This window comes from Danio rerio, chromosome 8 (genome assembly GCF_052040795.2).
Source record: "Danio rerio strain M-AB ecotype USA chromosome 8, GRCz13ab, whole genome shotgun sequence".
Lineage (NCBI taxonomy): Eukaryota > Metazoa > Chordata > Actinopteri > Cypriniformes > Danionidae > Danio > Danio rerio.
In genome coordinates, this window is record NC_141028.1 from 32,531,430 (window position 1) to 32,557,459 (window position 26,030).

The 26,030-nt window shown below is 36.3% G+C and overlaps 1 protein-coding gene across 3 annotated transcripts in view; it reads right to left on the minus strand.

The window, feature by feature from the left end:
- Positions 1–26,030, minus strand: part of dock8 (dedicator of cytokinesis 8) — a 99,199-nt gene that overhangs the window by 11,550 nt on the left and 61,619 nt on the right. For all 3 annotated transcript variants that reach the window (XM_087264867.1, XM_087264865.1, XM_087264866.2), the window contains 17 exons: positions 25,033–25,169; positions 24,776–24,939; positions 24,526–24,677; positions 22,533–22,715; positions 21,017–21,143; positions 19,285–19,378; positions 19,048–19,144; positions 18,833–18,967; positions 13,352–13,504; positions 8,128–8,286; positions 6,344–6,444; positions 5,882–6,074; positions 5,576–5,719; positions 3,337–3,468; positions 2,192–2,326; positions 1,916–2,005; positions 1,483–1,719 (listed from right to left, as the gene is read on the minus strand). In XM_087264867.1, the coding sequence (XP_087120993.1) occupies positions 1,483–1,719; positions 1,916–2,005; positions 2,192–2,326; positions 3,337–3,468; positions 5,576–5,719; positions 5,882–6,074; positions 6,344–6,444; positions 8,128–8,286; positions 13,352–13,504; positions 18,833–18,967; positions 19,048–19,144; positions 19,285–19,378; positions 21,017–21,143; positions 22,533–22,715; positions 24,526–24,677; positions 24,776–24,939; positions 25,033–25,169 (2,433 nt within the window). The remainder of the gene's footprint in view (positions 1–1,482; positions 1,720–1,915; positions 2,006–2,191; positions 2,327–3,336; positions 3,469–5,575; positions 5,720–5,881; positions 6,075–6,343; positions 6,445–8,127; positions 8,287–13,351; positions 13,505–18,832; positions 18,968–19,047; positions 19,145–19,284; positions 19,379–21,016; positions 21,144–22,532; positions 22,716–24,525; positions 24,678–24,775; positions 24,940–25,032; positions 25,170–26,030) is intronic.

Below are 26,030 nucleotides of genomic sequence, written 5' to 3' on the forward strand. Positions count from 1 at the left end.
AACTTATGCTGAATAAGTTGGCGGTTCATTCCACTGTGGTGCCCCTCATTAATAAAGGGACCAAGCCGAAAATAAAGAAAGTGAATGAAAAATTCCTGAAAATTTCGGACTGAGCGATAGACAGGGCTGCACGATTACTCAAAATGAAATGGAGCAATTCAGAAAAAATTTAATAATTCTCATGCACATCTTGTAAGGAAAACACGGCTCTGTGATAAGTAATGAATATCCTCTGAAAGCCAAAGGGCATCTCACAGAATTATTTATTTCAGACACTCGACTGAAGTTTTGAGGTGAGTTTTTATTTAATAAATTTTTTTTATGAGGTGAGAACATGGTATTTGTGTGTGCTTTCAAGTGAACAGCAACACAGGGCTGTAGTTTACTGAAAAGCTTTACACAAACAGCTGAATTGTTCTCTTTGATATCAGGATTGTGGCGATTAAATCATCTGCAATTTTGGGCATAGCTTGTCAGTAAACTATGGCTCTGTGTAGTAAACGCTACTCCACCTGGAAGTAGATGCTGGAGATTTACTGTCAACTACAGAGACTGTTTTACTAACAAAATAAGCATTAATATTTTCTTCGATTAATCGTGCAGACCTAGTGTGCAAGGACCTTTAAAGAGATTAGCTGGGTAGTCATTAACCAAATAAAAATCTAAAATATGGCCTAATGAACATACACTGCCTGACAAAAGTCTTGACGCCTATCCAATTTTTAGGAACAACAAATAATAGACTTCTAGTTGATCATTTGCTATAAGAAGTGCCTTATATGAAAGGCAAAGGCCTCTAGATTATGCTTATTTCACCAAAATAAAAAAGGATCATGCCTTGATTTTTAATTATTTAATTAAGACAGTAAGGTCTGACTTTGCTAAGACAAAAGTCTTGTTACTTAACAGAAATAATGTACAGTGTAGAATATAAAGTCATGGTGCAGTGGAAAAAGCACTGTGTTTGACTATCTGTGCAGATCTCTTGCAATTTTTCCTTCACCAAACTTGACTGATTTCTGTGAGAATCTTGGGTCCATGTGGGTTCCAGTAGGTCTTCTGCTGCATTTGTGATGATTGCAGTTCAACAGATGATTCATCAGACAAATCTACCTGATCTGACAAAATGATTTCCAAATGATCAACTAGAAGTCAAGTTATTATTTGTTGCTCTTACAACTGGAATCGACGACAAGACTATTGTCAGGTAGTGAATTTGAACATGTATGAACATATTTGTAATTCCAACAGATGAAACTATGTGAACAGATTGTATGCAGACTGCCACTTTTGCAATGTTTTGAAATACATGTTGCATATATGACATATTTAATCTATGTGAAATGAAAACATGAATTTGTATATCATAGGTAATTAGCATATATTGCCATATGTCAGATTTCTATACAGGTTAGACACAGTTCTCAAACTAGCCCTGCAGATGAAGCAAAGAATGGAGTATTGTATCCAGATGCTCATTACCTCCTCCTTTTGAATGACGTTAATTCGTGTTTTGATGTAGGGGAAGGCATGCATAGTGGTAAGGATGGTTTTCCGCTTGTATTGCTCGTTGAGTTCTCCTCTGGGCCGCCCACTCTTTGTGAACGGCGTGGTGTACATGAAGCGGCGAAGGTTGAAGTTCTTCTCAAAGTTGGTGAGGCGGTCTTTCATCTCATAGTCGTCAAAGTAAGGCTCCACAAAGGTGATCTGTATGTACGCCTGGTGTGAAATGCAAAAATCAACACATTTTGTCACAGGCACTTAAAGGAAACATAAATCGCTAAAGGTAACATTAGTTAAATGAGGCAACGGAGATTTGACTGCTGACAGACTTTCAAGGCTAATGAGGGTCACACTGAAGAAAGCTTTCGTTTGTAATCGTGTTTACATTGGCAGGACATTTGATGAGAAGTACCTTGTTGGGACTCAGCTTGTTTCGGTCTACTGGTGTGGAATCTTTAATCATTTCCAAAACGCCATCACCAAAGCACTGACTGTAGAAGTTCTGCAAAAGTAGAAGACAAAGAGAAGTCTTGGTCAAACAAAACGTGAGTGAAAATGTCAGACCACATTAGACTTCTAAAACGATCAAAACATCTGACTGAAAAGTTAAGAAATACTTCAAACTTCACAATTTATCTTTAATCGCAAACGGATTTCAGAACTTCACAGGTTTCCAGAGAAATTTCACCTCGAGCCGGTGGGATATCTCTGGTAAATGGGTGATTCCTGGCTCTTTGTAGATAAATTCTTGCTCATCCAGGTCTCCAAATTTAGAGCCATAAAATCCCACGCGGAAGTAGGTTCCAAACATCCTCTTATGACCCTGAAGAAGTAAAAATAAACATTTAGCTAAAAGACGGTGGCTGACACGTAATCATGCATGATTTTAGGACCAAATTTATCCAAATGAACGTTTTCCACTTGTTTTAATGACTTTTTGTCTGTGCAAATATTTTTCAGTGTTGTAAATACAACAAAGGTTATTGGAGTATGTCTAAATGAAAATACTATACAAGCCTTTAGACTTCTTTCCACATTTAATTCAGTGTTTTTTTATATTTATTTTAATATTTTATACATGTGTATTTAAATAAATTATATACAGTGTTCAGCATTATTGAGTACACCCCATTTTAAAAGTAAATATTTTTATTCATTTCTCAATGAATGTAAGCTATGTATTTTGATGCATTTAAACAAAAGAGACTTATTAAACAGATATATTTAATTAAAATAATATTTTGGTCAGCAAATATATTTAGAAAATGAAAGATAATACAACTAAAATCAAGCATAATATTGCAAAAAAATTTGACTTTTTTTTTTTGCTTCTCTTGATTTTGAATTTGTATTTAATATTTTTATATGACATATAAATTTGGATGTACTAGTTTTTGGACCATTATTGTAAGTTTATTTTGTTAGATAAGCTCCAGATTTGCTTCAGTACTGACTAATCTAATGTACAGTATATGCACAAATAAAATATTATATAGCTTTCTATTAAAAATATGAATGTAAAAGAGAGATTTTTGATGAGTGTACTTATATATGCTGAGCACTGTCCTTTTATAATTAATTTTAATATTACAAAATAATATTTTCTGTGACTTGTTTAAACTGGGGTCAGTAAACTAAAGGTAAAAAAGTGTTTAAGTATTATTTATGAACATGTTGTTTAAAATCATTACAGAAGATGCATAGCACGTCTAAGCATGTCATCTTGCCTATTTCTACAGAACTGCCTACATATGTATATATCATGATGGCATTAGACAGCTTCTTCCTGCCAGGCAGACTCGTGTAGGAGGACATGTCATTTGTATGCTTTACCTTCTGAATGATGTTGTCAAAAGCCCTTTGGAGCTTGTCATGTGTGGAAGCGAGTTTCCGGAAATCTCTGTGGGCCTCCAGTATAGGCACGATTACCTTGTACACCTCATTAACTGCCTCAAACAACCCGCCCTGTAAGTGAACAATGGAGGCAATGAACACCAATATATATAATGGTTAATAATGTGATCATTAAACTTTTACATTATTTTGATAAAGAAAAACTATTTTATCCTTATCATTTGGAAATTAACTATAAATATTATATATCTAATATAATAAATATGATTCATATTTAACCAATCATATCATTATCACTTATTACAAATATTTAAATAAAACAATACTTTGTACGTACTTGTTCATTTGTATTTAATATGCAATATGTATTTAATGTAATGCACGTGTAATGAAATTTATGTAGCTTATATATTATTTTATAAATGATATCATAAATATATACTATTTATCATGAATACGTATACAAACAATTTTAATGACTTTTTTTTACATATTTTAGAAACATAAAAATGAATATTAAACTTAAAAATAATAGTATAAAATAAAAAATGCATTACAATAAATCTAAAATGGGTGCATTTAAAACGAATCGTTTGTATACACTAACCGGCCACTTTATTAGGTACACCTGTCCAACTGCTCGTTAATGCAAATTTCTAATCTGCCAATGGCAACTCGATGCATTTAGGCATGTTGACATGATTGAGACGATCTGCTGCAGTTCAAACCAAGCATCAGAATGGGAAAGAAAGGTATTTAAAGGCAGATCTCAATGGGATGTGTTGAAACAAGAGATTAGCATCATGAATGTACAGCCGACAAATCAGCAACTGTGTGATGGTATCATGTCAATAAGGACCAAAATCTCTGAGGAATATTTCCAATACCTTGTTTAACCTATGCCACAACGGATTAAGGCAGCTCTGAAGGCAAAAGGGGGTTCAGCCCGGTACTAGTAAGGTGTACCTATTAAAGTGGCCAGTAAATGTGTGTCTGTAATATATTTCACATATATGCACACGCATAATAAGCTCAAGCAGCTAATATATACATTACTTTTATTATATGTATATATAATACATATAATACATACTATAATCGTTTATATTACTTTAATTAATTGTAATATTCATAATAATTCATAAATACAAAACGAAATGCCAGTCTATATATATATATATATATATATATATATATATATATATATATATATATATATATATAAACTAATATAAACTAATATAAACAATGAAATAATATAAAAAATTACAGTATAATATTATGTGAACTAATATTATCATCCCTACAAATATGAGAATTGTGATAAATTAGCTGCACGGTGATATAGAAAAAAATAGAATAGCAGGTCACACTTTATTTTGATGGTCCATTTGTCCGTTTGTTGAATTTAAATTACATTGCATCTACATGCCAACTTATACTCATTAGATTATAAGTAGACTGTTAGGGTTGGGGTTAGTGTAAGTTGACATGTACTCAGGGCCGGCGCGTCCATAGAGGCGACCTAGGCGGCCGCCTAGGGCGGCAATATAGAGAGGGTGGCATCCGCGACACCTCCCTTACCACCCGCGTCCTCAGTTATGTCCGCGACACCTCCCTCACCACCCGCATCCTCAGTTTTGTCCGCAACACCTCCCTCACCACCCATGTCCTCAAATATATTCACGCATAGGCGACAGAATAGAGGGCAGCGTCAGCGACACCTCCATTCAGCACCCGCGTGTCCTCAGTTATATCCGCGCATAGGGCGGCAGAATTGAGGTCCCAACACCCGCGCGTCCTCAGTTATATCCGCGCATAGGGTTGGCAGAATAGAGAGCTCAGTGTCAGTGACACCCCCCTCCCTCCCTCAGCACCCGCGCGTCCTCAGTTATATCCGTGCATAGTGCGCTGGAAAAGAGGTCCGCGACACCTCACTTCATTTTCATAACCGGTCACTTTCGTTTTCACATTGGGGTTGAGGGCGGCATGATCTTCTTCTGCCTAGAGCGGCAGTTCAGCTTGCTCCGGCCCTGCATGTACTTGCAAAGTTGCTTATAGTCAGTTAAATGTTTGTTGAATGTCTGCATCAACAGATATTAAGCAGACAGTCTACTCAAATGGACCATCAAAATAAAGTGTTAATAAAGTGTTACCGACATAAAAGAAGATGGTTTTTGGAAAGGTTTGTTGGCACCTTGCTCCAAAGATAACTCACATTGCTGAATAGCTCGGCAGCCTGTTCCAGAAGCCCTACTAGGCCATTTTCGGTGAAGTAGCGTCCTGAGCAAACCCCATCCTCGTCTGGAGACAATATGTCGTCTGAGACTGCAGACTCCTCCAGCACATTAGGAGAGATGTTCTGGTGGGGGGAGACAATTATTTACCACAGTCGGACATGGATTTCATTTAGACTGAGCCGTGTGTACGGGTTCGAAGAGCAGCCGAGACATAATTCACGCCTACTGTTGTTTTTCGGAAAGGGAGCAGATTCGAGCGTTTCCTACTCATGATAATAACTCACTTGAAAGGTGACGCTGCCCACAGGCAAGTATTTGTGATCCTCCAGCATGCTGAGATATTCAGCCACCAGGGCTGCGGCGTGAACCAGACACATGGCCGACTCAGTGAAGCACTTCCTGCCGTTGTGTTTCTCTGCCATGTTTTGAAGCCAGGTTAGACGCAGGTCTGGAGAAGTCTGGTAGCCCTTCGCGATCCTGGAGCCAAAGCAAACCATAGGTTAATGCTCTGAGCAAATAAACAACATTTTGTTCCTAATATCAAAAGAACAGTGTGGACTGGCATATTCACACAAGTTATTGCACATGTGAGGCACACTGCGGGGCTCAAATGTGCCACTCGGTTTCCATGGTGAGTCCAAAAACAGTAGACAAACAGTAGAAACCACAGTCAAATGGAAAGCAGAGAAGAAAACCACAGGCCTGGGATCCCAAAGGCAGATGCAGACTTGGGTTTAGCTGTGTACCTATACATGAGGTCCATAAGCATCTCGGGATCTTTCTGGAACTCCTTCATCTTGACTGTATCTGAGAGGATACTGTTTAGGTTCCTCAGGAGTTCATCTACCTGTTAAGATAGAGGTATTTCATTACAATAGATTGGTTGGATGACTAAAGATCTACACCAGGAGTGTTCAATCCTCTTTCTGGGGATCTACACACCTTCAATTCCAGTCCTGATTCAACATTTCTGTCTGTAAATATCAACTGCTCCTTGTGATCTTATTTAAAAGATTTAGGTATGTTTACTTTGGTTTGGAGCTGAACTTTTGAAAGAAGGCAGATCTCCAGAAACAGTATTGGGCTCTCCTAATCTAAAAACTTTAGGCCAGGTGTGTAAAATCCTGCTCCTAAGGGCAAAATCCTGGGGTTAGCGGGATTTCACCAAGTAGGATCTGTTAATGAATTAACAATTATGTTGACCCTTGAGCATTGTTCCAATCAGTCAATGAGATTTTTACATTTTATGTTAGGTTTAGGCTTGCATTAAGGATTATGCACTTATACGTAAGTGTTATCTATTTATCCCCTCTGAGTTTGAGAAAATTGTACAGTTTAGGTTAGGTTTAGGGTATGGATTAGGAATGGGTTATATTCCTATTTATTATATTGGAATTATGTTCCAGGATCAATCTAGGTCAGGGGTGGGCAAACTCAGTCCTGGAGGGCTGGTGTCCTGCACAGTTTAGCTCTAACTCTAATCAATTGCACCTGCTTATAGATTTCTAGTGATCTTGAAGACCCTGATTGGCTTGTTCAGGTGTGTTTGATTAGTGTTGGAGCTAAACTGTGCAGGACACCCGCCCTCCAGGGCCGAGTTTGTCCACCCCTAACCTAGAGGTTATTCCAGGATCGCATCCTACTTGCCAAAAATCACACCCACCACATCCTAGAAAGTTTAGTTCCAACTTCCTACAACACACTTGGTGGGACGTTTCTGGTAAGTCTGAAGATCTGTTTATCTGGTTTAAATTTTTAGTATTTAATCAGCTTTGGAGCTGACTGTTGCAGAAGCAGATCTCCAGAAGTCTAAATTTGAGGAGGCCAGGGTTTTACGATCATGCTCATGGAGGGGCAATGCTCTAGAATGAAGTCACCCTTATACCCTCATTGACTAAATTATTCCAATAATATAGTCCACTTAAAGGAGTTAATGTAAACGGGATGGTGATTTTGAGCACTGAGTGCACTGAAATTGATGTGGTTTTGTTTGTTTTTTGCTGGTTGATAAATCCCTCAGACTAATTAGATTTTCAACTACTTGTTCAGACCCTGTGATAGTTATTAAACACTAAACGGCCTGTCTATTTATAATCAAACAAAGTATTTGATTACTGTCATGTATATTAATGTTAATATAACAATTAAATAACTTATTTAGAAACATACAGATGCAGAAATTCATTCGGCATGTGAACTCTCACAGTGCATCATGGGTATTCTATAGCCGTTGAGTGTACATCAGTTATACACCTGTTATTGCATTGCATTGTGGGATTGATTAGGTGCGCTTCAGAATGTCCATTATGGTCTTGTACGCCACTACAAATGGTGGCTTCTTCAAATACTGCACTTTTTAAAGGTATAGAGAATGATTTTAGATACAGTCCTGGAGAATTCAGATCCAATCAACCCCAGCACACTTGTATGTAAATTTCTATTGAGTTCGAAGAGCTGATTAGCAAGATCAGGAGAAGATTAGCAAGATCATAGTTAGCAGAACTATGATCTGCTTTTAGTCAAACTGTACCTGTGAGGGCAGCTGTGTAGACTGCATTTCGGTGTCCTCTTCAGCATATGCCAGGATAGTTCTGAAAGAGCGGCGTAGATACTCTTCGTGGATGTCTGAAGACTTGCCGACCAGTGAGGCCAAAGACATTGTCACCTGCATCTTGACTCTGGAGAAGTTCTGCAAAGGCAAATAATGTGGTCAAGGTTTGTCCAATTTGCACAGTTTACCCCTTTCCCAATAGATGCTGAAGCTATACCATCTTTTGAAATACTACTTAAATTTGTAGTAACCAAAAACTCTGGAGAACTTAATCCTGGTGCAAACATGATATGGTTCTGTGAGCAATGACAGTATCATGCAGGTTTGTGTATTTGGGTTACTAAATCAGAGATTATTTTGAGTCTGACTCTATAAAATGATTCCCAGTGCTTCATGGAAGTAGGCAGATGTAAACCTCCGGCTGTACTCGCCCTGTTTCATGTGGGATTTGAAGAATTTCATGAGGCAAGAGGAATGAGGTTTACCAACACAGCTCTTACTATCTGCCTACTGTTATACTAACTACTGTAAGTGAACTGCCATCCGGGTCATGGCACCATTGCAATCATTAATCGATGCAGCCCTCTTCAAGCCAGATTCAAACAGCATTAAGAAGGTGAAGGTGTGAGGAATATAGACACAGCTCTTAGCTGGCACCATTGCACATGCAATAAAGTGGTAAAGTTTGATGTGATTTGTGAATTTAATTCTTGATTTTCTTTGTTGAATGAGGAATTTCATGATTTCAGGAATTTATGTTTTGACCAGATTTGCAAACAGCGATTTTTGATTTAATTTTAATTTAATTCAATTAAGGTCATAATCGAACTAAACAGAAATCAGATTAAGACATGTTTAGTATGCAGATTTAAGTCACATTATTGAAGTGCAGTACAGACATGTATACACCTTAATCAAACTGTTACCTTCGTGTAGAATTTTCGCTGCATTTTGCAACAGGATATTCCATACACACAAGGCAGCTTGACACTATTCTCAGCACCTACCAAGTCAGTGAAGGACCACAGACACCTGCATCATGAAATGCAGAGTTTTTTTTCCCCATAGAGCATGCGGTATCAAATTCCATCAAAACTACACTCTTCCAGAGTTCATACTCGCATCCAATATCTCGTTTGTCACGGGGGAATGAATGAAATGTTACTAAATGAAAGTGAAAGTGCCAAACTGCAGTTAAAGTTGACAAACTAAAAATGAAAAACCTGAAATTACATGAAACTCCAGAAAAAACGTGGACAGCGCAGTGACGCAATGACATTCGTCGAATTATGTGTTATAACTTGAAAACTGTATCATGAAAGGAACATTCAAAAAGCAACTCATGAAAACACCTAATCAGTGGTGTAAAGTAACTAATTACAAATACTCAAGTTACTGTCATTGAGTAGTTTTTCTTAGAAATTTTAATTTACTAAGTCGTATAAAAAATGTGAACTTTTACTTTTCCTTGAGTACATTTTTAGTGCAGTATCTGTACTTTTACTCTCACAACTTTCCTTCAACCTGCAGTTACTACTTTATTTTTTCTTGTCTATGGGAATTAGAACAATCAGTCCTGTGATTCCCGTCCAATCAAATCACACATAGAAGGTAAATTGCACCATAATGAACTACTTCAAGACATGTGCACTTTACATAGCAGCAAACTGTTTGGAAGCATTAAAAGTGTCCAAGAAGATGTCCAAAATCTATACACACATTGACCCAGAGATTGTTTAGATCAGGGAGGCCCAAACACAGTCCTGGAGGACCGATGTCCTGCAGATTTTAGTTCCAACTTGCCTCAACACACCTGCACGGATGTTTCTAGAAAGTCTAGTATGAGATTGATAAGCTAGCCTAGGTGCTTCTAATTGGGATTGGAACTAAACTTTGCAGGACACCGGCCCTCCAGGACCGAGTATGGGCACCCCTGGTTTAGATGCGTGTCACTGATGAGAAGATGATGGATTTTTACTGTATGATGACCGAAATGGCCTTAAACACCCAGCAGGCACAAGACGTCAACGTGCCGTCAGATTGAATTTGTACCCTAATGTCGTGGAGACTCTGCATTTTGTTTGGAAATGAAAATCGGGTTTACATCAGAACTCAACGTCAGCCCGATGTCAATGTCCAACGTCCAACCTAAAACCAACCAAATATCACCATCTAATGATGTTACAGCTTGACTTTGTGTCAACGTAACCACTATGACATCTATCAGACGTTAAATTTTGGTTGCCATAACTGCTGAATAAATGTCAGTATTTAAACATCAATATGATGTTGGTTTAAGATGTTGGCTAGACATTGGATTTTGGTCACTTTCTAACAACCTAAATTCAACCAAATATCAATGTCATTTGATGTCATTATTGGACATCAAAATAATGTTGTCCTTATTATTATTCCTTATGTTGCTGTGGCTAGATATTAAATTTTGGTCACCTGACATCACTACCTAAATCTAACCTAATATTAACATCCTATGACATTGTGTGCCTGCTGGGCAATAACTAAATGCACTACAGAATGTTACGTTTACACACATCCACAAATTACATGTAATTGCATCAACTTTTAACAGCATAATACTCACTACTCATGAGTACTTTTAAAAGGGCTACTTTTTACCCCTACTTTGAGTAATATTTACAACCGGTACTTTTACTCTGTTCACAATACATTTTTAGGCAAGTAATGGTACTTTTACTAAAGTATGCTTTTTCAGTTCTCTTTCCACCACTGACCTTAATCATATTATTGTCTTATTCATATTAAGAAAATAATTTGATTACTGATGTCCATGTTAACGTAGCCACTGTGTAAAGTACTAGCATCCAATACTCATCTTTATAATTTAATATAGAAGTGTATAATATAGAATTAACTAGTAATAATTGATGTGGACATTTTTCATTTCCTGCAAAATTTAATTCAGAAATGTAAGTGGCTTTTTAATCACACTGACAACTTTCAAATCTCATTCACACTCATGGGGCAACCAAGCGGCAACCTCCAGCTCTCCCTTGTGATGCTTATACGGAAGTAACTGAAACTACAATTCATCTTAACTGCACTAATCCTGGCTCCATAATAGAGCACATTTTTATTGAGCCCACTGTTAAAATGGATAACTTTACAGCAGACAAAAAGGTGTTTACAGCCTGGTACAAAAAAAGATTTTAGTTCATATAGGTAATATTACCCTTCATGACAACTGTGAGGAGCTGAAATTTTTTAATAACTCATCTGTTTCATTTTTATTAAGTTATATTAAGTCTGCATAATCAAGGGCGTGGCCACTTGAGTGACAGCTAGGTTTTGCTAGTTGCCGTTACTTTACTTCGGCAGATTCCGGCTGATTAGACGCTGAACTCGGCATGTACATTGTATTTTTGTATTATGTGGTTTTACACAGTAAGTTGCTTTTTGGAAGCATTTGTGAACAATGTTTAGTGGCTCAGTGTATTACAACAGTGTTTTTAAAGACTAAACACTTTATTTATATAGTACACAACTAAGCACATGTGGTCAGAACACAAACGAGTCGCAGGTAATGATATATTAAATGTTCCTCCCAAAGAAAAGCCTGTCTAAGCAACATGCTAGCAGGCGTCTGTAGCTCCGCTCATGCTCCGCCTCTTTGCCCTTGTTTGGTAACACCTCGGTTAGAGCGATGACGCGTGAACAAAATGGCGCTGGTTGGCTACGACCACTTGTAGCTTTTTTTTTTCTTTAATTATTTTTTTTTTACTTGTAGCTTCATTTGTGCTCTTCAGAAACCTATGGGTGATGTTACGGATACTACGTCCATATCTTTTACACTCTATGGGGGCAATAAATGCCATATTAATACATTATGCAACAGCTATAAGGTCAGCAATGTTTTCATATAGTTCTCAAATTACGTTCTTGTCATATTACCTCAACAAAAAAAAACTCACAAGGGCTACGTATTTTGCTTTTTTGTCAGTTTTAGATCTTCTTTTGTGTTCCACAGTAAAAAATAAATGATACAGCAGAAAAAACAAAACAAAAAGCGCTCTGGGGTAAGTTCAAATGTATGGTCGGTGCTCTTTGGGTAAGGGATTCATCAAATCTACAACAAGAATCAGTCCAAGGCACTCGAGTAAAGTGAAAAAATTTTTTCACTTTACTCGAGTGCCTTGGACTGATTCTTGTTGTAGATTTAATAAATGATACAGGTTTGAAAAGAGCAAAAGTGTGAATGTCAAAAGCATCATGACCACAGAGGTCTGATTACTGCCTGAGGTTTCCCCATTTAGAAAACAGCCCATCCCTCAGCGGTTCCTGTCAACCAGAGCTGTGTCATTTATCAGGACTGGCCCTGCTGAGGTTACTGAAGGTTACATTGTCAGATACAGGTGTTAGGCTGTGAAAGGAATCACCACACCGCTAGGCCATCGCTGTCATAGTCTCAGATCATTGATTCCAGGGGAGGCTTGAGCCAGGGGCTGAAAATGCTCCATCCATCTTGCTTAGCATCAGGAAACTGCAAAATGATCCCCCATTAACCCCTGTATAATTGCCAATGGATCATTTCAATGGCACCATTATGTTAAATTGAGCGTATGCGCGAAGCATCTCTGGATGTCGGCAATCTCGCATCTAGGTCAGTTTTACCGTGAAGAACGGCTCGACATCGACAGCGCTGAGAAGATTAATTCCGAATTTGTGCTCAAACCTGACTTCACTGTTTCCACCGTTTAATCAAATGTGAGAAAAGGAGCCTGAGGAAGCATAAAAACGTAAAACAGAGAGGAGGAGAAAGACGGCCTGTCGCTAAAAGGAATCAGCATGACTTATTCAAGGTTACACTAACGACAGTGCTGACTGCTGGAGCCTTTTACAAACCAAACAAGCAAACAAACAGACAGACAGGGAGAGAAATCCATCCTTTCCCCATTAAAGATGAATGAGATGGCAAACAACATGGCCATCTGGTAGGGGAGGGTTTGAGGGGGGTGAGAAATTGAGTAAACAGAGGAAATAGTCCAGCCATCAGCCCTGGTGCACAAAGAAAAGCGAACAACGAGCTACGACGGGCTCATGTTATCAGACAAAGAGAAGATTAACTTTACAGAGGGCACCGTCAACGTCTGTGTCATTTCAACTGAGAAAAGACATGAAGGTGGAAGTGGCTGGTAATAGAGGTGTTGAGGGATGGTTGTCTTACGCTAGCTGAGCTGTAGCTGTATCTCATGATCAGGTAGAGCGTAGCGCAAGCCTGACTCCTGTTGCCGTCCACACAACTGCTGCAGTAATGAAGAACCTTCTGGCACAGGTCTGCACACTGCTCGGCCTCCTCCTCGAACAACAGGTCGCCAAACTGAAAGATATTATCACAGTGTAATCGATATTATAAATACTGCACAAGGTTTGGTACAATTTTCATGCTTTGCTGATCTTTAGTAAAACAAACATTGGAAAGTTCACTCAAAGCAGAAAATTCTGTCATCGCTTACTGACCCTCAACTCGATCCAAATCTGTTTCTGTTTCCTTCATGTTTTGAACACAAAAGAAGACTTTGTAAATAACGTTAGAAACCAGTACTTATTTACAATTATATTTTAACTACTATGGATGTCAAACGCTACATATTTACAACATTCTTCAAAATATCTTATTTTGTGTTCATCAGAAGAAAAAAACAATAAAGATCTGGAACACCCGCTTCAAATGTTATTACTCTTCAGAATGGCCATTATCAGTGGTTATCAGCTGATAGATATGGGCCAGTAGGGGCTATCTATGCCTATTATAAGGGCTTTTATCATTTATTCACATGGTTAATCAGCTATGCTAATAGAGATGACTCCAGATCCAGATCTGCTTTTACATTTCTTTGACGGTTGGGTATAGGGTTGGGGTAGGGGTAGATGCTAATAAAATACAATTAATGAGTAATTTAATACATAATATATTAATTCCCGTGGTTAATCAGCTATACTAATCGAGAAGACTCCACATCCAAATCTGTTTTAACATTACTGTGATGGTTGGGGCAGGGGTAGACGTTAATGATTAAGCATGTGGATGGATTATAACAGAACTCTAAGCCGACCAGTATATATACACACACACACACACACACACACACACACACACACACACACACACACACACACACACACACACACACACACACACACACACACACACACACACACACACACACACACACACACAGTTGAAGTCAGAATTACTAGCCCCCTTTTGATTTTTTTTCTTTTTTTAATATTTCCCAAATGATGTTTAACAGAGCAAGGACATTTTCACAGTATGTCTGATAATATTTTTTTCTTCTGGAGGAAGTCTTATTTGTTTTATTTCGGCTAGAATAAAAGGTAACACTTTAAAATAACTATCCATTATAACTAGTTAATAGATCATTAATAAACTGTTAATTAATGAGCTTTAAATGACTTGTTAAATAAAAGTTAATAGTTTGTTAATTATTTGTAACTGTGCCTTATAGATGGCCAATAGATAACTTACAAGCTGTTAGTTAACAAGTTGTAAATGACTTGTTAACTGTATTTTAATGATTTATAACTATACCTAATAAATTAGTAATAGATCATGAACATGCTGTTAGTAAATTACTTACTAAAGACTTGTTAAGGATCAGTTAATAGTTTATGGATGTTATTGGGACGTTCTTCTAAAGTTGCTACAAATCATCATTTATTAACTGTTAGTAAATGAGGAATAGTTGCAACTTTAGAAGAACGTCCCAATAACACACATAAGCTAATAACTAACAGTTAACTAATATATTAACTAATGTGTTAACCATCTACTAATACCAGAGAAACTTTGTAGAACAGCAAATTATGGAACAAGTTCAAGCTACAGAAATTTGATGTATTTAAACAAAATTAAATTACATTAAATTAAATTATTAATTAAATTAAAATATAAAATGTTTGTACCTTAACCTTGTTCCACTCATAGGCTGTGTGTTGTATTTTACCACAGAAACTCCACAGATGAAATGTTGAACGTTGTGTTTAATGTATAGAAACACACATACTGAGCAATCACATGGCAGAACAGCAGTATACAACAGAATACAAACCCATGAGCTTTGGCCACTTTTTGTGCTAAACATGAAAACAAAACAAATAAAAATTTATTTTATTAGAAAAGTTCTACAAACATTTCACTGGTTTTATTAGATACGTAAACTATGAACAAATCATCAGTAAAGTATGAGTTAATATATTAGTTAAGTGCTATTTATTAGCTTATGTGTGTTATTGAGACGTTCTTCTAAAGTTGCAACTTTTCCTCATTTACTAACAGTTAATAAATGAAGAATAGTTGCAACTTTAGAATAACGTCCCAATAACATATATAAACTATTAAGTGATACTTAACAAGTCTTTAGTAACTAATTTCCTAACAGATTAGGTCATGATCTGTTACTAATTTATTAGGTATGGTTATAAATCATTAAAATACAGTTAACAAGTCATTTACAACTTGTTAACTAACAGCTTGTAAGTTATCTATTGGCCATCTATAAGGCACAGTTATAAATAATTAAACTATTAACTTTTATTTAACAAGTCATTTAAAACTCATTAACAGTTTATTAATGATCTATTAACTAGTTATGATGGATAGTTATTCTAAAGTGTTACCGAATAAGAGCAGTTTTACATTTTTTAAAAACCAATTTTGGGACAAAATTATTAGCCCCTTTAAGCTAATTTGTTTTTAATAGTCTACAGAACAAACCATCGTTATACAATAACTTGCCTAATTACCCTAACCTGCCTGATTCACCTTATTAACCTAGTTAAGCCTTTAAATGTCACTTTAAACTGTACAGAAGTTTCTTGTAAAATATCAACTAAAATATTATTTACGGTCATCATGGCAAAGATAAAATAAATCAGTTAATAGAAATAGGTTTCTAAAACTATTATATGCTTAAAAATGTGGTGAAACAATCTTCCCTCCATTAAACAGAAATTTGGGAAAAAAATAAACAGGGGCGCTAATAAGTCCGGGGGGCTAATAATTCTGACTTCAACTGTGTGTGTGTGTGTGTGTGTGTGTGTGTATAATATATATATATTTATATATATATATATATATATATATATATATATATATATATATATATATATATATATTAATTTATTTATTGTCAACCATATAGTCTAATGTCTCAAAGAAACTACATCAAAAAAATAACTGTTCTTTGCTTTGACCTCATATTTTAAGTCTCTCTCTCTAACTTTGTTTTTTTGCTAGAGGGGTTAATTTTTGTTTTGACACAGTTTTGAATGTGTTTTGAAACACGTTTTCTGACAGCATACAATTATAAACCACAAATTAAACCTGCAGAAATCCAATCCCGATCTAGCCTACAGCTATATCATTATTTTAGTGTAGCTCATTCTTAACCCCCTAAAAAAGCTTTTATAAAGTTATGAATAAAAAACTAATTCAGTTTCAGCACATCTGAAAAAATAATGTGCGTACCGTCAGCAAAACTGCACATGACGCACGCAGTCAGTAACTCGTAGAGTTGGAGATTAACAGAGCCTTGGGGCAATAAATGCCAACAAATAGAACAAAAATACCTCAATAATTTATAACAAATGGGAAAAAATGCCCCAGCACAATTACACTAATCTATTATAGCTTTCACTATTTAAATGAGATATAAAAATGAATTAAAAGTGTCATTACATCTAAATCTGCTGACTGTTTTGTCACTTTTTTTTCTTTTCTTTTTTTGTAGTGTTGAGCATTACAACTAATCACACATGCTTCTGTTGGGCTTATGAATGCAATAGCCAATAAGAGAAATTTACTGTAGATTAGTCACCAGTTAAAACAATAAAACCTTGTTTAATGTACATATGATGTATCAGTTAACCTAAATAATAACAGCCAATACTAAAAAAATAAATAATACACTACCTGATAAAAGTCTTGTCGCCTATCCAAGTTTTAGGAACAACAAATACTAGACTTCTAGTTGATAATTTGGTATCAGAAGCGGCTTATATGAAAGGCAAAAACCTCTAGATTACGCTTAATTTACCAGAATGAAATATGATCATGCCTTGATTTTTAATTTAATTAGGACAATAGGGTTTAACTCACTTACCAGAAATAATGTACAGTATAGAATATAAAGTCATGGTGCAGTGGAACAAAGAATTAACAATGTGTTTGACTCCCATGAGCTTGGACGGCTGCATCCGTACATCTCTGCGATGACACAAATAACCTATTAATAAAGTCATCTGGAATTGCAAAGAAAGTGTTCTTGCAGGACTCCAAGAGTTCATCAAGATTCTTTGGATTCATTTTTAATGCCTCCTCTATCTTGCCCCAGACATGCTCAATAATGTTCAAATCTAGTGACTGGGCTGGCCAATCTTGGAGCACCTTGACCTTCTTTGCTTTCAGGAACTTTGATGAGTAGGCTGAAGTATGGGAAGGAGCGCTATCCTGCTGAAGAATTTGCCCTCCCCTGTGGTTTGTACTGTAATGGGCAGCACAAATGTCAGGCTGTTGATGTTGCCATCCATTCTGCAGATCTCTCTCATGTCCCCATACTGAATGCAAGCCCAAACCATGATTTTATCTTCCCCAAACTTGACTGATTAGAATCTTGGGTCCATGGGGGTTCCAATAGGTAAATGCAGTATTTGTGATGATTGGAATGCAGTTCAACAGATGATTCATCTAAAAAAAATCTACCTTCTGTCACTTTTCCAAATGATCAACTAGAAATTAAGTTATTTGTTGCTCTTACAACTGGAATTGGCGACAAGACTTTTGTCAGGTTTTTTTCTCATTTAAATAGTTTGCCAATAGTACCCAACTTTTGTCTAAATACATGCATGCCACATTAGAGTATCGTTTAATATTTGGTGAAATTTCATTGCAAAAATTCACCAAAATGAACAAAATTCTCCACAAATTATGTATGTGTGATTTTGATGGCTACTCTAGACAGACGTTTTTATTTCCAAACCATAAATGATGTCCCAGTACACCTGCGATGGTTTAAATGTTGGTAACAGTAACCATAATACTAAAATGAAAATGTTTCTAAATCATAAATGATGAAGGCTGTGGGTTGACCAAAAACTAAAATGTACCTCTGTGATAGTTAAAAAATGTATAAACAGATGCAAACTGAGGTCATTTTAATTTGAGATCATGTGGGGTTTTAAATCGAGATAACAATTAAGTATGCCACTCTATTTTATATTTATTTTGATTGTTTAAAGTATTTGGTTAAATTTAAAGAGATAGTTCACCCAAAAAAAGTAAGTTCTATTATCATTGACTTCACTTGAACACAAAAAATAAGTTGCTCTGGAAAATCCCCACTGACTTCCATAGTATTTTTCTCCATAATATGGAAGTCAATGGGTCCCAACAACCAGCATTCTTCAAAACATACTCTTTTGTGTTCTACAGAAGAAAGTAATACATTAATATAAAAAAGACGCAGGAGGAAAAAAAAATTAAAGTAATTTTTTCATTTTCTGGTGAACTATCCCTTTAAGTAAAACCTAAAATACCATAAAAGGCACTGGATTTATGGTAAAACATATCATAAAGGAGGTAAATATAAGGCTTTTAACAAAAAAAAATAATTCCTGCCCCTGGTACCTTGACAATGAGAGCCCTCAGAGTGCTGAAACAGTGCGACAAGTAGGTGGTGCTCTGATTACAGGTGAGCGAGTGCAGCAAAACCTTCAACACTCCGCCAACCACATTATCCTTACAGTCGGCCAGAGGAACTGCCTGAAAAATAAACCCCACACATTTATTCATTCTGCACTGCCAAAACATTATTCAAGTCCACAGTACGAGTTCACGGTCACCTGTACGATCATCTCCAGCAGGTCCAGCACTATGAGGTTGGTCTCAGTCGCCAGATTCCCACTGATTATGGCCTCTTGATCCAGCTCTGCTTTGGATCTGAAGAAACAGCAACAAGAAGACAGTTAGCAAAGCCCAATTTGAGCTGCAGCTGAGAACTAGCAGCGGCTATAAAAATGAGAAGTGCCGCAGGTTGAATGGACATGAAGCGTGAAATGATGGTACTATTTTACGCTCACTTGTCCTGCCTGTCGTTTGTCTGGCGCCACTGTGTAAGGTCTTTCCTCCAGCGTAGGTTCTCTCTCAGACCCAGTGTCCGGTCGTTACCTTGCACTGCACAGCCAACACAGGACATATTTAGAAAACAGCTAAACAAAGGAAGTCTGCGGACTGTAAACATGCTAAATCAGACAACGATTACGTGAAATGAACGATTATTTTGGAATTGCCGTTGTGGAAAGCAAATGATATATTTTTCATTGTTCTAAAAGTAACCGTTCTCTCAACAGTTAAAGGAATAGCTGTCATTATTTTATTCACCGGCATGCAGATGAAACCTACAGTATGGCTTTACTTATTTAAAAAGAACTGAAGGTATTTATAAATATCCTCTAGCGTTTTCTAATGAAAGTAAAGGGCAATCGAAGCTGAAAAGCTGCAAAATTACTATATAACAGATTACTATTTATTCAGATTTACAATTAATACCAAATTTAAAAAGTCCAAAGATAAATCTTTCTTTCTTTCTTTCTTTCTTTCTTTCTTTCTTTGATGATAGTAAATAATATTTTACTAGATATTTTTAAGACACTTCTATACAGCTTGTAGTGTCATTTAAAGGCTAAATTAGGTTAATTAGGCAGGTTAGGGTAATTAGGCAAGTTATTGTATGATGATGGTTTGTTCTGTAGACCAGGGATTCCCAAACTTTTTAGCCCGCGACCCCCAGAATAACATTGCCAGTGACTCGTGACCCCCAATATCTTCTGAGGTGGTTATGAATACAGAAACCGTGCATGCAATGGCACACACACACACACACACACACACACACACACACACACACACACACACACACACCAATAGACCAACGTCTATTCTTTAATGTATGTCAGTGCTGTAAATGTGCCAGAAAGTTTAACCTGGTGTTATAAAATCAATCTGCTGCATCTGACACTGTTGCTGTGTCTTTATTATAATGTAATTACCCCAGGGGTAAGCTCAATCCAATAGAACTAGTAACTAAAAGCTATTATAATAACAATATACAGTAGTATATAGTAACTATAAACGACTATTTTTTTCTTTTCAGTAGGTTATGGATAAAATATGGTAAAAATTTGGTTTAATAAAAATAAATAGATTTTTGGAAATCACCAGGCGACCCCCGCTTCATTGTCCCACGACCCCTTTGGGGGTCCCGACCCCCACTTTGAGAACCACTGCTGTAGACTATTCGAAAAATATATAGCTTAAAGGGGTTAATAATGTTGACCTTAAAATTGTGTTTAAAAAATAAAAAACTGCTTTTATTCTAGCTGTAATAAAACAAATAAAACTTTCTCCGGAAGAAAAAATATTATCAGACAAACTGTGAAAATTTCCTTGCTCCGTTAAAATCTATTTGGGAAATATTTAAAAAATAAAAACAAAAAATAAAAATCATTTTCTTTAAAAACCATGAAAAAAAAAACTGACCCAAAACTATTGACCGGCTCTGTGTGTATATATGTATATATACATATATAATTTTATAGTAAGTAACTTTAAAATAACTATAAAGTAACTATAAGGTAACCATTGTAGTTTCTAATGCCAATGAGAATATATTTTTATAATTTCTCTTTTTAATAAAGTTTTTTTTTCTAAAATAGAAAAAAATTGACGGGAGGAAAGACAGTCGTAGAGGTTTGGTGAACTAACCTTTCCACAGCTAAGACAGACAGAAAGACATGAGGTGCAGCTGCTCACCTCCCACCCGTTTCATCATTTCTCCTCTGGCTCCGATTCCTCCCAGCAGAGCCTCCTCCAGACGCGCCTTGGCCTGCTGAGACTTCTGGAGTGCCTGAGTGCTCACCTTATCAGAGCTCTGCTTCCCCTACACACACACACAAACAATGTGGTTTATGGGGACTTCCCCATGATTTGGATACTGTAGAGACGGTACATTGTGTCCTCTTAGCCTAACTCTTACTCCTAAACCCAAACAGAAAACCTTCTACAGTTTTTTTTAAAATAATTCATTCTGTATGATTAATGAGCAGTTTTCCAAAAAAAAAAAAAAGTCCCTGCAAGGTCAAAAACTACTGGTGTTGTTATACTTGTGAGAACATTTGGTTCCCACAACATGATGAATACAAGTCATGCGCATTCACTCACTCACAGACACATGCATACATACACAAACGTTTGTATATATGCTTTATGAGGACTCTCCATTTGCAAAATGTATTTTATGTTGTAAAATCTGTATATTGACTGTCCCTACCCCTAATCCTAACCCTCACAGAAAAAAATATGGCAAATTCTAAATATCAAAAATCTCATTAAGTATAATTATAAGCATTTTGAATAAAGAAGACACAGGAAATGTCCTCATAAACCACCTTAATAGAGTACAACTAGGTCATTTTACAATTTCATGTCCTCGAAAACTACATAAACATGTACACACACACACACACACACACACACACACACACACACACACACACACACACACACACACACACAAACACACAAACACACAGATATACGGACATACTATCAGAAAGGCCATCCAGAAGACCTGCAGCAAATCAAACAAGCAATTCCTGTGCAAATCAAACAGTGTACTCAATTGTATACTGTCCAAGTAAGCAATACATTTCAATCTTTTCAAACAGTTATTTACTTCACAACTGTTAGAAAAATATATTTGTAGCAAACCTTTTACTATATCCCATGATGCTAGGAGTAACTTCCATTAAACTGTGATAAATAATAAATAATGTTAAATAATGAGTGAAGTGTTTTGAAAAATGAAAAATAAAAATCTGGGTGCAGTGAGGTGTCATTATTCCCCTCACAGTCCATCCCCCCCAATATTAAAAGGAAGCTTATTATAATTGCCAAATGGTTTTCAGTGGGTCATGAATAACACTAAAAAATCAAAACAAGTCATTCCATAGCTATATTATGGACATATATTGGATATAACAGTACTGTAGGGAATAAAATGAGAAAATCCGGAGGTTTTGAGTTTTTGGAGTCTGCTGAAAGTAATAAATTAACATACGAAGGATCAACTGTGAGGAGAATAATGCCACCTCATTGCACCCAGTTTTTAAAATACTTGACTGATTGTTAACAGTTTAATGGAAGTCATTCCTTTAATTCAGGCAAACCCTCATGAGGCACAGGAAAAAGCTGGATCACAGTAGGTGATTTCAGATGCCGTGAAATTGAGCGAACAGCACCTGAAGGCAACTGAATGAAGATGTTTTACCCTGTACTCGAAGCAGGAGGTGCAGATGGCGAGGAGCTCCAGCAGTCGACTCAGCTGAGATGAAGGCATGTCCACAGTCCAGCGCTGGATCAGATTCTGGTCTGCGTTCTTGATGATCCACAGGAAACACATCAGCAGATTGCGACTGGTCTCCGCCGTCAACATGTTGGTGGTTTTCACACTCTGAACATTGGGAATAGATTGTGAAGGATGATTTCAATGACAACTGCTGTTTCAATTGAAATATGTTTTTTAGAAATACCCATGCATGGCTTTGGATTGGTTAATCATGGTTAAATATTTGTTTTTGTTTTTTTGAATATTATATTTTTTATTTTCTTAAAGCAACATAGAGCGATACAGAAAGCAACAGCAATTATAAAGACAAAACAGAAAAAACAATCAAAAAATAAAATAATAATAAAAATAAAAGGGACATAAGACAGAAAAAAGAAGGTTTTAAAACCATTATTACATCAGTTCCTCTACTATTATACATGGGTCAACAATGTTACACCTATATATCTAGGCCAGTGGGCGCAGGCAATATGGTGATCTTGCAGACGATAACAGGGTTATACCATTAAACTGTTGTTCTGGGCATTTGACAAATAATTAAAAAAGGGTTTCCAGGTGGCTTCGAAAGGTTAAATATTTGTGTTCACTACACTGTTTTCATTCATAGCACTGTGAGAAAATAAATAAATAATAAAAAATAAATAAAAATTATAATATATATTTAATACAACAGTTCTGTCTGGTTCTCAAATCTGATTGGATGATAGCTGTGCGATATTCTGCAATATCAGAACTCATACAGCCTCTTTATTCTTGTGTATATCTCCGCCCACAGAAGTGGCAAGCAGACGACTACAATTAGACAAATATTGCAGCTGTTAGCAGTACTTAATGTACTTTTAAGTCTTATTTTAGGCAAGAATGTAGTTGCTTTGTAGCAGAACAAAGAGGGTTGATGCTGTCCATCCACAAGAAGGCAAAAGAGACCATATAATAAGCCCTTAGAAGAGAAAAAAGCAACATAAAACTACAAACTACAGCTGATCAAATCATTATAAATCTGGTAGGTGACATTCTAAGTCGATCTCTCTCTTTTGTATGTTGTAGTGCTGTATTGATAAGTATTGTAGTGTATTGAATGTGAAATGGGACTCAAATATCAGGAACGTGTGTATTTTATGTTGGCCACTTTTTGTATAACCCTGAGTTATTTTTTTATTTGTTATCTGTTTCTAATGAGTCTCCTGTTTTCATTACTGCAGACTAGTTCAGTAATAAGAAAGAAAAAAGAAATGGCTGCATGTGTTTAGCGTTTTTCCTTATCACAAATACAACAGTAATCTGGTAGTGTTTGCGCTGCTTTGGCTTTTTCACGGTCAATTATTTTGATATTCGATTTCAACAGAGAAACACTGAGAAATCTCTGTAGACTGATGGCATTTCATGCTGTTCAGCCTTATAATCTTAAAATATCAGCAACATCAGCTGTTTTGTCATCACTTTAGATACACTAGAGAATCATTCAAATACTAGCTCTAAAGTGAGCTACTGCTTCTGCTGTTCTGACGTCAGCTGCAGATGTGAAGGAATGGTGGAAGAAAGTAGTTCCTCATACAAAAGGGTTTTTAACCTCTCTGCGTTTGATTTTCTTTTTTATACACACCATTATACCTTTAAACTGTAGTTTAAATGCAATATCATAATCATAGCAGTGCGATAAGGCTCTATATCGGCACTGGTGGGACAATATTTTATTTTGTTTATTTTATTTAATCACGATTAATCTTTGACCAGCACTTAATCATGTTTGTGTTTTGTTTGATTGTTTCCTTTTGAGAATACTGCAATAATGGTCATATTACATGCTAAATCAATAAATAGTCTTTGTAAAAATAACTTTGCGCAAGATATGTGCATATTCTATTCTAAATTTGACTTTACTCATTAATATATTTAAAAACATTTCTTTCCATACCACAGAGGCCATAGACACCAGTGCGTTCCTGGTTAAGGTGTTGAAAGGATTTCCAGCGATTGCCATTGCAACAGACTGATTGATGGTGGCAATGTTGTCAGGGTCTTCCTCAGGCCCACCAGACTTGCCTTTACCACTACGAGAGTCAGAAACTGTGAAAGACAAATAAAACACACGTCTAATGCATTCACTTCTGCTCCAGGCCAAAAGAAAACATATATTAAGACTAACTGAGATAAACAACCAGTACCTGTGAAGTCCAGGTAATTGATGGAGTCAATAATGATGCCCACTAGCGGGAGGTAGAGAGCAGCAATCTTCGCCTTGACCTCTGACCTTGAGCAGCGCTGGTCCAGATCATGAGCACATAATAGACTGTATGTGGCATTGATGGCTTTTTGTTGAACTCTGCCCCTGAGCATGAACACATTGAGAAACATTGTTATGAAAACTTAATTAAGTAAATGCACTGTTGAAAAATAACCAAAACCGCTATACATGACTGACCCCTCGGACTCTATGTCCAGTGCAGTGCTGAGTTCAGTTAGCAAGAGTCCGGTCAAGTAATGGCGCTGCTTAAAGTCCTGCGACAAATCAAACATGGCTGCGATCTTGTTGTCCTGAAAACTGCACGAGCTGGACGTCTGGCGACAGAAACAGATGAACACTCATGGTTCACAAACACTAACACACAATAATAATCAATAATTATTAATCAATAATGTACACAATACAGTAGAAGGGTACATTTTCTATAGGTCCAGAGGTCCGTTCATCGTACAAGGTTCCCACTCTAACCAAATGTCAAATTCCCTGACTTTTCCCTGACTCTCACTGACTAAGCTGAGCTGAATTTTCATGACCTACAATGAATAGAAAACAGGCAGCTGATGTGTTGAGCAGTCCCTTCAAAATTTTGTGCCATTATTGTTTCTTTTTGTTTACACATATTTCCTGCAAGTTTTCTGTATTTTGGCATTCATGTTTTTCCACATTTATGTATGCTTTTTATTAGCATTTACACTGAAAATTATTGATTATTTGAATATACTACATTTTTAAGGCACCTGGTTGAAAACAGATAATATATGGGCTAAATTTAAACAAATTAAATTTAGAATTGTTTGACTTTTTTTTGTTTGAATAAATTCAGCCCATATACATTGTTTGCAACAAGTTACCATAAAAAATGTAGTAAATCAAATGAATCATCTTTTTCAGAGTAGAAAGTGATTATTTGGTGTGTGTGTAACCTCATGTTCTCATAGAGAAATCAATGGTTCTTAAAGTAAAAAAAATAATAAACTAAGACATATAATTTTGGGTATAACTTCATGGGAAAACAACTGTAAATATTGCAAAAAATGAATTATGTGTGCAAATACTAAGAGGCACTGGTTGAGCACTGAGCAGTCAATAAAACAGCATCAGGCAGTATTTTAAGTCAGCCTGCGTACTGCATTTGATTGCCGATTTCCAAATAGCATATCTATAACAATAGGCAA